Raw genomic sequence first — 12,091 nt, 5'->3', positions numbered from 1 at the left:
ACCTTTGGGATACGGATCCGAGCTGGCAACTTCTACCCCAGCATAGATCCGAGCTCCTAGCTCCTCCCTTTACCCATAATCCCCTGCCAACCCTGACTGACCTCAGATCTAGTTTGCTGTGCTTCAAGCTGGATTTCGAGCTCCTGATAGTTGGATAACTTTTGTGAGAAACTTTACATTTTTTCTTCCCTTTTCTTGTGTGTACGAGTGTTTAGGTATCCTATGTTTGACTTATTTAACTTATTTTGTGTTTATTTTTCCTTGCTGGTATGTAGTGTGTGTGGTGACACAAAGTGTTTTCTGTATACTATGTTGGAGGCCCCTAAAGCCATCTTTTCAAAATGCACAGTGTGGCCATAAGCTTTCACCGGCGGATGGCCACACCCAGTGTTAGGTGCCTTGGGGTTGAACACCTCTCCTCGGGATGCATGATTTGCGCAGCGTTCAACCCCAGGGCACTTAAGGACCGGAGGTCTAAGCTGATTCTGGCGGGCCTTTTGCCCCCGGATTCGGCTCCGGCCTACGGTACATGTGGCTGCTACCCAGCCCCCGGTGGTAGCCACCCCTGTCTCCCTCCCTCCGGTCAGGACTCAACCTCCCACTTCGGCTCCGGAGGAGAGGGAGGCTGGGAAAGCCAAACGGAAGTACCATAAGCGGCGGGCCGAGGACTCCTCAGCCCCGCCCGCCAAACAGGCTTCTCATTCCAGAGCTTCTGGATCACCTCCTCGGCTCCAGTCCCCTTGTTTCTCACCGGGACCCAGGGAGGAGGGGACCCGGTCCCAGTCTAGGTAGAGGCGACACTCTAGGTCTGCCTCGGTGGTCTTGTCGAGGTCCACCTTTAGCATGTCGGATGCAGACATGGACCGGATGGGGAGGTTCATCAAGGCCCAGCTGTAGATGGGAGTGCTCTTGCCTCCCCCTCTCCGGGGGGAGCTCGACCCCATTTTTTGCTCAAATCACTCCTTCTCCGACCCGCTTTCCGGGTTTGGAGCTGAGCCGCGTTGGATCCAGGGGTGGGTCTGAGCCGCTAGTACTGGTTACTTCGGCTCCGCCTGGTCCCTCGAGCTTGTCTGATCTGACCTCTCTGAGCCGTGGGTTGAGCTTCAGATCCGAGGGATTGCGTGACTTCGGCTCTGTCCCGGTCGGAGCACACTGGTCCTTCAGATCAGAGGGTCTCTGCCCCGGATCCGGTCCCCGCTTCAGATCCGAGTGGGAGTCTACTCTCTGATCCTATCGAGAGTGGTTCCCCCTCTGCTTTCGTGGTGGTGGAGAGGGCACTGTTGAGTGCATCCTGGCTTCCGGTCCTGGCTTCGGCTCCCCCTGCACTCCCTCTCAGCTGGTCCAGGCTCCCATCACCCGGCCTTCGGGGCAGCCTGCTTCAGCGCCTCTGGGTGTTCTTTGGAATGTGACATTGCTGGTGAGTCTTCCTCTGACAGCCCCCCCTGAGGAAGTCCCTCACAAAGCTAAGTGTAAGAGGAGACACGTGGACTCCCCCCAAGTCCCTTACAGAATATATGGACTTAGATGAAGGGGAAGGCTCCCAAAGGTCACCCCCCGAGGATGTCTCCTTTGGAGACATGGAAATGCTCAGGATTAGGGGAGGGTGGTCTGCCCCCAAGGCTTCCTCCGATGAGTCCGTATTCCTAGAGGTGTTCGAAACAGGGCCATCTACCTCTTGGGCGTCCCCTGCCACCGACCCCCTGGTGGACCTTATTTCCACCAGGGCTTGGAAGGAGCCGGACACTGTAGAGACGGTCCCCATGCGCCTGGATAGAATCCTGAGTCCCCCTGCTGAAAGAACCCACTGGAGCAGAGGTCCCCCCATGGATGCCATGTTGGTGGCGGCCACTAAGTTGGCTCAGAGCTCCGCGGTCCACCCGCCGAGTAAGGAGTCTCGAGCGATGGACCGCCTTGGGAAGCGGGTCTTTAGTTCAGCAACCTTCTCCATGAGGGCACTGAACTATGGCACACGTCATCCGGATGCAGCAAGATCTAATAAAAGAATATGCTGCATCCCCCCAGAGTCCATGTCTGAAGGGGACAAGCAGCTGTACTCCTCCCGAATGTCCACTCTACGTTCAGTTTCCAACACCTCTGTGGCTCTTGTCTCATGCCACTGAAGGAGCCGCTAGAGCTTGCAGGCAGCCTGGTAATGAGGCGCCAAGCCTGGCTCCGACATTGACTTCTCGGAACCCTTTAAGGCGTCATTAGCGAATGCCCCCTTTGGTTCTGCACTGTTTGGCAAAACTGTTCGACACTAGTCCAGAGCAAGAAAGACGGGAAGACATCTGCAGTCTCCCCAGAGGTCCTTTTCCAAGAACCAAAAGGGTCAGAAGATGTGGTTCCGTAAATCGCATCAGTCCCAGTCTGCTCCAGACAACCAGTCCTCTCATGGCAGAGGACAGGGAGGACACCACCCAAGAGGCAGAGGGGGGTCCCAAAAATTTTGGGTCTAGAGAACCCTTCTCTGAGAGGTCCACGCAGAACCCCTGAGGGGTTGCCTGGATGCTCCACTCTGGAGGCAGTCGGGGGCATCTTTCGAAGCACCTAGCAATGTGGGAGTCTATAACAGATCGCTGGGTGCTTCACATCATATCCAGAGGCTACCAAATTCCCTTTATTGTAACGCTCAAAACCAGAAGCCTCCCTGACGTACCACCCAGAGGGAGGCGGCTGCTACAGAAATTCAGCAGCTTTTACAAAAGAGCCATCCAACCCGTCCCCCCAGATCAGGGTTTTACTCCAGGTTCTTTCTGGTGCCAAAAGACAGGGGACTTTAGGTCCATCCTCTACCTCTCACTCCTGAACCTGGCAGTACCCAAAGAAAAGTTCCGAATGGTCACGCTACAATCTATTCTCCCCCTATTACGGGAGAACGACTGGATGTGCTCAATAGACCTCAAGGATGCGTACTACCACATTCTGGTGGACAGACATTCCAGGAGGTTCCTTCGCTTCTGGATGGGAGCCAGTCACTTTCAGTTCAGGGCCCTCCCCTTCGGTCTCACCTCAGCCCCCAGGGTGTTCACCAAAGTCTTGGCAGTTATAGCAGCCCACCTGAGGCTTCAGGGAATTCGGGTCTTTCCGTACCTGGATGACTGGCTCATCGCCCCAACAAGGCATCTGCTCTGTTCAGGCAGGGATTATTTCCTCAATCTTGCTCCACGCCTAGGGTTGACTGTCAACCTGGCCAAATCCTCTCTGGCTCCTACACAGGTAATAGATTTCATAGGGGCGAGATTGGATTCCAGACTAATGCTTGCCTTCCTGACTCCCGATCGGCTTCAGAAACTGAGGTTGCATGTTCAGGCCATTCTCCCACTTCCTGCTCCACAGGCGGAATTTATCCTGAGGGCTCTAGGGTCCATGGCGACAGCAATTCCTCTGCTGCCCCTAGCCCGTCTAAATGAGGGTCCTGCAGTGGACCCTCCAGGTACAATGGTCCCTCTCTCGCAACCCCCTGTCCCATCCTATTCCCCTAAGCAGGGCTTGCAGAGGGTCGCTCATGTGGTGGCTACAGTCCCAGAGTCTCCACACGGGATGACCATTCTCAATGCCTTCCCCCGTTGCCACAGTGACCACGGACGCCTCTCACCTGGGGTGGGGGGGGCACTATTCAGGCAGAACGGTCCAAGGCACGTGGAACAGACCTCCTTGCATATCAATGTCCTAGAGATGAGGGTGGTGCTTTTGACATTGCAGGCACTTCACAGCCTTCTTCCGATTGGGACGATTGCACGGACAATGTCAGTTGTCTGGTACATCAACAAACAGGGGGAACCAGGTCTTATCCTCTGTCACGAGGCCATGAGAGTGTGGGAATGGGCGATATCCACCAACCGCTTTCTCATTGCAATGCACATTCCGGGACTGTCCAACATCCTAGCAGACAGGCTCAGTCATTCAATTCTGACCCTGTACGAATGGTCTTAATCCTCTAGTAGCGAAACAAATATTTGCCCAATGGGGGCAACCCTGTTGCGATCTTTTTGCCTCTCCTTCAAATGCCAAATGCAACAGTTACTTCGCTCTAATCCCCCCTCAGGGGGAGTCCCCGCGAGACTCTCTAGTACATGCTTGGCCTCCCGGTCTCCTTTACACTTGCCCTCCATTGCCCATGATAAAACTCTTACAGAAAGCCAGTCGGCTGGGGAGCAAAATGATCCTCATTGCCCCATTCCGGCCTCGTCAAACGTGGTTCCCGTACCTGGTCTCATCTGATTCATCCACCCTGGATTCTGGATCCCCTTCCGGATCTCATTACTCACCCTCTGGGTCTTCCGACCCCCAACCTGGTCAACCTCAAGCTGACTGCTTGGTTGCTCCAGTTCCACTCCTGATAAGGACTCCCAGAATCTCCTCACCAGTCAAAGCCATCCTAGTAGCAACACAAACCTTCCACCAGAAGGGTTTATCGAAGTAAGTGGAAACGTTTCTCCATTTGGGTGGAGCACCATCACTTAGAGCCTTTCACAGCGCCTCTTGCGTCGGTTTTGGATTTTCTAACTACCCTTTTTCATCAAGGGCCTAGCTGCTCTACAGTCAAGGTACAACTAGCAGCGATTTCGCATTATCATGTAGGGCATGAATCAGGCCCTCTACTTCCAAGCTTTGTAAAGCTTTCCTCAAGGGTACCTTCCTTCTCAGACCCCCGGTCAGGGAGGTAGTACCCCCATGGGCTTTATCTTTGGTTCTTCAGGCCTTGACAAGCCCCCCTTTCGAGCCGGCAGCTACGGTTGATCTTAAATACCTCTCTTGGAAGACTGCCTTCTTGGTGGCCATTACTTCAGCTAAAAGGGTCTCTGAGCTTCAGGCTCTGTTAAACCGCCGTACTTAGCCTTCCATCAGGATAGAGTTTACCTCAGGATCAATCCATCCTTTTTGCTTAAGGTATCTTCAGAAGCTAATATTAATCAATCTATTAATCTTCCCATGTTCTTTCCCAATTACCAGAACAAGGGAGAGTGCAAACTGGATTCCTTGGATGTGCACAGATAATTACGCTTTTTATATTCATCGAACTGCTGGTCATAGGCAATCTGACCAGTTTGTCTCCTTTACCAAAACAAGTTTAGGCAAGTCAATTTCTAAAGTTACCCTGTCTCTGTGGATAGCTAGTTGTATCTTGGCGTGTCAGAGTTCGGGAAGGCCTGCGCCTCTGAGTCCGAGCTCATTCTACTAGGGCCGTCGCTACTTCGGTGGCTTTTAAATCTAGGGTTCCCTTAGATGATATTTGTTCCGCAGCCACTTGGGCCTAATCTCATACCTTTATCAGCCATTACAAACTGGATGCCTCCAGAGGTAGGGCGTCCTTTGGCTCTGCAGTGCTCCAGAATATTCCATAAAGGCCACCCAGGATTCAGGTAGCTGGGGACTCTGTCCCAAAGGTTGTTGACAAATGAAGTTCCTACTTCAGATTAAGTTATGTATTCATTCACCAAAGCATTCTATCTGAGTAGGTATCTTCATTTGTCTGCAACCATCCACCCTCTTTCCCCCTGACCTATAGGATTCTAGGATCAGTCTTGGATAAGCCCCTTCTGGGGCACAGTAACAATGGTTATATCGGGCAAACTTTATCTGAGGTCAGTCAGGGTTGGCAGGGGATTATGGGTAAAGGGAGGAGCTAGGAGCTCTATGCTGTGGTAGAAGTTGCCGGCTCTGATCCGAGATCTGATCCATATCCCAAAGGTTGCAGACAAATGAAGATACCTACTCGGATGGAACGTTATGGTGAGTACCTAACTTATTTCTACCTATGTAGAACACAGCCTGGCATGTTATCTTGTCCTGCAGAGGCTGTGTTTTTGGCTTTGGAAAGGGTGTTTAAGCCCTCTTCCTTGGAGATGGTTAGTGGTGGATAAGTGATAGGAATGCGTAGGGGTATGTGTGGTGGGGACAGGGGAGTGAAGTATATCCACAGGCTCTGTATATAGTACCTTTAAGAGTTCAATGCAAATTTGGGACTTTCCTTTTGAGGTTATCTTATGGTTAGTTTGGGGAGCTAATTTGGATTCATAGTTTGCTTTTTGAGGGCTTCGCAAAGAGTATATTTGCTTGTTTGAGGAGGGAGTGTGTCCAGTTTTGAGACCTTTCCTTAGTCTTGGACAGCAGTTTTTATTGTATAGCCTGTTAATAGCAGATCTCTACCATGCAGATTTGATCTTCCTTTAACTTTGTTCCTGTTAAGTGCAGCAGAGTCAAAACAATTTTACAGATTTGTAAAAAGCATTGGTGTATAACCCAACATAGGTGTCAGTTCCATCTGTGAGGAAAAATTTTGAAGCTATTTATGGTTTCACATAGGTTGTAATTGGCCTTGGAGAAGTGCGTTTTTGTTGCTGCTAAGGAGGCGGATCTGCTAGTTAACTTCTAACAAGACTGGTCAGACCTTACCAGAGGGCAGTATACTGGGGTGGCACAACAGTCCCCCATGTGGTCAGACCTTGCCAGAGAGGACAGTAGACTGGGGAGGTCCAACAGTCCCCCATGTTGAACACCATAGCCAGGATATTTGAACCCCTAGTGGGGGGTTCAGCCAACTGATCCACGGCATTGGAGTTGACTAAATCCAGTAACCTCAGGTCAGGTGAGTTAGACTTGTAACGTAGTCAATGGAAGGGTAATTAAAAGTAGCCCAAAACGGGGTATTTGGTTGTATCAGGATAGACTCCAATAGGTCTAAGTAGGCTGAGTGGATGTTCTGATTCATGAATGGCATCCTGTAGCTGGCAATGGCTTGTATAGGGGTTTTACCAACAGTCAGTTGTACCTGAAGTAATTCAAGGGAATCATGCTGTATAACCAACCTTTAATGAATGTTGATACATCACTTCCTTTGGTTTTCACCTTCAGTTTTTGTGGTTTGAACGTGTGGAAGGAAATGTAACCTGGTATGACTCTGGTGCTCTCCACAGCCTTAAACCAGGTCTGTGACTGCACATGTCGGCTTCTTACAAGGTAGGGGTTGCTTTCCGGTGAGTGCAGTTTCAGGTTTAGACTGCTAGCATTGAGCAGTATAACCTTGAGGTTGTTTTTACTTCAGGAATGTGTTGTAACATTACCAAAGGCAGCATGGGAGTGGCAAGAGCCTTGGCCTGTAACTGAAAACCCAGGGGGTGTCTAAGACCATCTCTGGCAAAGCAGTGGGATCGGTCTACCATATCCCAGGCTGTCAGATACTGGATCCCCTTAGGATGACACTTTACAAAATGTATTGAGGCATCCTGAGCAGTAGTAGTATGCTGCGTAAGGCTAGGGACAGGCCTGTCCCTCAGTCCAGTTGGGTACATCTAGTCATTCACACCAACATGAACTAGGACAGTCATAACCGTGCCTGTTGAGGGACTTGAGTGCATGTGTGATGTGGCGAATCCTGGCACCTGACAGATGACTGACTGACCTCTCACCAGGTTGGACAAGTGTCAGATGTACTGACTGGTGAGCAAGAGAGCCTGGATTCTAGATGCTTCTCTCGCATATTAAATGTGTGGTCTAGGAGTGGGTTGTTGGTATACATGAGGCAACTTCTACATTGCCTTAGTATGCCCATTTCAACCAGGCTGGCTGAAGAAGCTGTGAGTCTATAGTGCTAGGCAAATTACTTTGTGCTCAAAAATGGGGAGGATAAGGACTAGGTAAAGAGTGGTCAAGATCTGTGATGGTATCCCAGAAGCATAGCAGAGTATCTTCTGCCATTAAAGCACATGGGTGAGAAGTCACTGGAGCAATGGCCAAGTACCAAGGGAAAACTTTGTAGGTGGAAAAGTCTGCATCTATGACCACCAGAAGAGTAGTGTGCAATGGTGTGCTTTGTGGAAACCAAACTGATGGCTTGTGTATCAGACGTAAGTAAATGGAATTTTAGCTTAAAACTGAGCCCCATTCCAGTAAACCTTCAAGCAAATGTTACATCTGCATGCTCCTGCAACAAGGCTGCAGGGGAACCCTCTCCAACAAGAGCCTGGTTTTGGTGCTAGTTTTCCATACAGCACTAGATTCAGCAGGTCTAAATTTAGTCTGTGCTACAGCAAAGTGCACAAAGCAGAAAATGCAGTTCAGTAAGTGCTACGGTGAGGAAACGGTTCAAACGTGCAGTACAAAATGAAAATCTGTCTCCGATCACTCTTTCAGTGGGACACTAGCTGCTCAAGTCTGGAGCTTAGTAAAAACATGTCCCCAGTGTACTTGTACCACTACTTTGTAGGTGAATGCAGACATCATTGACTCTTCATGGAATTAACAGTGAACTCTGCAGGGCAAGTGAAGAGCAGTGATCATTCCTAGGGAGAGCACGACCTGCAGCTGCTACCCTAGATTACCACATTAATGTGCAGTAGCTTCTGCAAGCCCTCTCAGCAGTTATGGGAAGGAATATAGCAAGGGACCAGTCTCTGAATCAGGCTTACCATGATGCAGAAGCCTTAGTGAAGGTTTCCCCATTGCAGTAAGCCTTCCTGAATCCTGTTAAGCTTAAGTAGGACACAAAATGTAGTCTTGGCCAATTCCACATGAAGCGGATTTCTCCTTACTGAAACTTTGTTGCATCTGTGTGGGAGTAACCAGAACATTGGTGCTTGAGATTTATGCTTATTAAAAGGGGTCTGCCTGGGTCTGTCCACCTTGGTACAGGGACGCCTGTTGCAAGTTAAGATTCAACAGATTTGACTGGTCAGGGACATGGCAGCCTGCCTCCAGTGTCATCTATTGTTTGCTTGATAGGTGACTCCTGAGGTCTGAGTGCAGTTTGTCTACTGAAGAGTGCATTTCTTTTTTTGTACACCTCACATTTAGTGCACTTGTGTGTCAGTGTTTACTGTAACTCATGTGCAGGATTCAGAGGGAGGCGTAGTTACGAAGACCGGCAAAGGAACAATGGGATATGTGAGGGAAGTTTAGTGGGAATGTACCCGGAAAGGTTTCTTTCACCCTTCCCTGCATCACCAGTAAATTGGGGGAGGGGGGTAAAAAGTCTAGCTGGCAACAGAGGGCAGTGTTTGACATGACATTGCTTCATGAGGGGCAGAATTTGAAATGCAGAGCTGCGGCAGAATTTGAAATGCAATGCTGCTTCAGTGACGGAACTTTTGACTGACTACTGTCTAGGAATGGGCCATGAAGTGAATCTGAGGCCTTCATCAGTGTTTTACAGTAAATGTGAGTTGAAAAGTTTAGTAACAGGTGTGCTGATGTAAGGTATGTGCTTGTAGTTCAGTAGTTGCTTCCTGTAGAAGTAAAACTTGATTATCATAAAGCTCTGATCTTAGTAATATCCTTACTGTTGTGTTCTCAACATCTTTATCCTCCACAGTTTGTCTCCCAGGCCGATGGCTCCACAATGCAGATTGTGCCAAGGGGTTTCCACACAAGTGCAGTATCCAAAGACATTGACACTGCTGCAAAATTCATTGGTGCTGGTGCTGCCACAGTTGGAGTAGCAGGTTCTGGTGCTGGTATCGGTACAGTTTTTGGCAGTTTAATCATCGGTTATGCTAGGTAAGATCCTTTTTAAGGATGCAGTTTTGTAGACTGACAGCAGTTTGTATGCAGTCGTTCAGTTTATCTTGTTTGTTGTGCCCCTACATTTGAAGTGGCTAATTTACTATGACTGTACCACTGACTTAAAGCTAGCACATTTTGTTACCTTTTCATCCAGATATTCTAAGCTGTTTCACTTGTCCTGGATCCAAGCATCAAATGCCCATTGGTCGAAACTGAAACCACTCCAGCAGGGCAGTATCCTGTACCTTCGTCATGCATACCTTTGCTGCTGGTTAGGGAAGTTTGCAGAGATCTTCCTCTTATTTCCATGCTGTCCACAGTTCCATAGAATGTAGTAAAGCTTGCCTGATGCAGAACATTTTACAGAAACTTCCTTTATAGGGATTGTGGTGACGTTGCCTGCCTGGCAAGGCATTGAACCCCTTAAAGCAATGCCCTGTCATAAACTCTGCCTCAGGCAATTTACTGCTTCTAGCTATGAAGTGGGTTCAAGATTACTTGCTGTTTCTGAAGTAGGTGCAGCTGCCATGGGTGAGGGTTAAATGTACACTACCTGTTTTTCTCACCAGGGCCTCTGCCAGTGTTCGTACACAAATGGTACCTGGTGCAAAAATTATCCCTGCAGCTCAGAGGGCCAAGCCTACAAAGACAATCTACTTGTTACTAGTAACTACACTTGTTGCACAACAGCCCACTGCATTGCCTTGCATAGGGTACTTGTGAGCAAATAGTCTCTAGATCTGTGTTGGCTGGAGAGCCTCTCAGATTGGACCAAGGGTACGCTAGATTTAAAAACCTCTTTTCCTCATTTGCTTTTTGTGGAGTGCTGTGCCATTCACTTCTGGTTTTGAAGTGGATTCTAAATTTATTAGCAGTTTGGGGTATGATAAATGGAAAATTCACTGGAACCACATTGGCACAAAATAAAATTCAATATTTATTATGCAACTTGACAGTTTCACTTAAGCTTCAGGCATACAAGTCAAATGTAGAACAGGTTAAATACATAAAACTAAACCCTCTTTTGTAATTGTTTCAGAAGGGGTTTGAAAGATACATATTCATTTAAGCCTGGTAAAATGAGCTTTGTACCTTAAAAATCCACAAACTCTTCCAGTTCAGTATGTTGTATTAAGTCACCTCCACATATGGAATCACTTATTTTAGTCATAAGTTTAAAATGTGTAACATCACTATCACAAATGTTTGGTGCTTAATTTTCTAATTTTGGTTTGAGTATTGCATCAGTGATTCATAGGGCCTACATTCTTGTATATTATCTTTACGTAGTTATAACAGTATTTTGCAAGCTTCTGCTCATCCAAGGTCGCATGACAAGTGTATCCTAGTGATTATGGGCTGGGGTGAGCTTTATTTGTGTGTTTTTTTTTTGCATTTTGCATTTTGCCTGGTACAGTGTGCAAGTTTATCTAGGCTCTTCTGTAGCAGAAGTTTTTAATTGTAGCTTCATCAGTCTTTACCTCATGTTTCACTATTTGCTTAAATATAACACAATCTTACAGCTTTACAACTCATGCTGAAAAACGACCACAGGTGGCAAGACAAATCCAAGGAACAAGACATATAATCCAGAGAAGTTTTAATTCATAACAAGTAGTGTAGGTGCTTTCATCTTGCTTCCATTTGTCTGATGAAGTCTTGCTCATAGAACTAATGCAAAATGCAGCTATTTAAAGGGTCACATGCTGAACATCAATCTGCTTCTAAAAGCAAAAGTTACAAATGTTTAAACATTTCAATATAAGTGCAAACACTAAATGAATAAGCATGAATAAATAAGCAAGCATGAATAAAACTGACCAAAAATGAATATGTACACTAATGACCTGAAAAAAAACTTTAAAAATTGTGCTAAATAGTTACTTGACGTGCAAGATGAGCAATTCATTTAAAATAACTACCTACTAGTAAAATCATGTATCCATTGTTACCCAGCCTGTCCGTTAACTAATATACAGTGGATATCTTGTTCCTTGGATTTCTTGCCACCTGTGGTCATTTTTTCAGCATTTTTGCGGTTATTTTTTTACAAGTTTTAGAGCTTTACAATTCATATCTGTAACCCTACCCTTGCAGGTGGTACCTGTCTGGGTCCTGCTTTTAATGCCTGTTAGTGTCACTGGAGCATCTACAAATGTGAAATTAACAGACTGTTCATTCCTTGCCAGTACCCTCCTTCAGGCCACACCTTCTCCAGAAGGGCCATAATACTGGTAAATCCCAGAGTAAATTTGTGGGTACCCATGCAGTTATCTAGTTCTGTTTAAAGGAGGCTATTTGAACTGCTTAAAATGGGGAAATACCTAAAGTTTTGGGAGGTGCTGGGCTATAAATCTGTCCCTCCACATATCTGCTTGTGAAGACTTGGGCCCTTGGTTCTAGTGCTGAAGTTAGACTTGTGGAGGAGCAGGAGGTCCAAACAATTGGGTCTCTAATGGCTTAGTCTGCAAGACTAATGTCCCCGAAGTCTATAGCACACTGAATAGTTTTCAGCCTCTTAGTTGCTCAAGGACTTTAGGCCTGCAGTCCTTTTGGCTGAAATGTCTGGGCTCTAACTGTACCTCACTGA

The 12,091-nt window shown here is 47.5% G+C and overlaps 1 protein-coding gene across 2 annotated transcripts in view; it reads left to right on the top strand.

Moving 5' to 3' along the window:
• The window catches only part of ATP5MC1 (ATP synthase membrane subunit c locus 1), a 215,750-nt gene that overhangs the window by 156,067 nt on the left and 47,592 nt on the right, over nucleotides 1-12,091 (top strand). For both annotated transcript variants that reach the window (XM_044055397.1, XM_044055398.1), the window contains exon 4: nucleotides 9,311-9,495. In XM_044055397.1, the coding sequence (XP_043911332.1) occupies nucleotides 9,311-9,495 (185 nt within the window). The remainder of the gene's footprint in view (nucleotides 1-9,310; nucleotides 9,496-12,091) is intronic.

Source organism: Protopterus annectens, chromosome 13.part0 (genome assembly GCF_019279795.1).
Source record: "Protopterus annectens isolate FY-2018-M chromosome 13.part0, PAN1.0, whole genome shotgun sequence".
NCBI lineage: Eukaryota > Metazoa > Chordata > Ceratodontiformes > Protopteridae > Protopterus > Protopterus annectens.
This window is presented reverse-complemented; position numbering and strand designations above follow the sequence as displayed.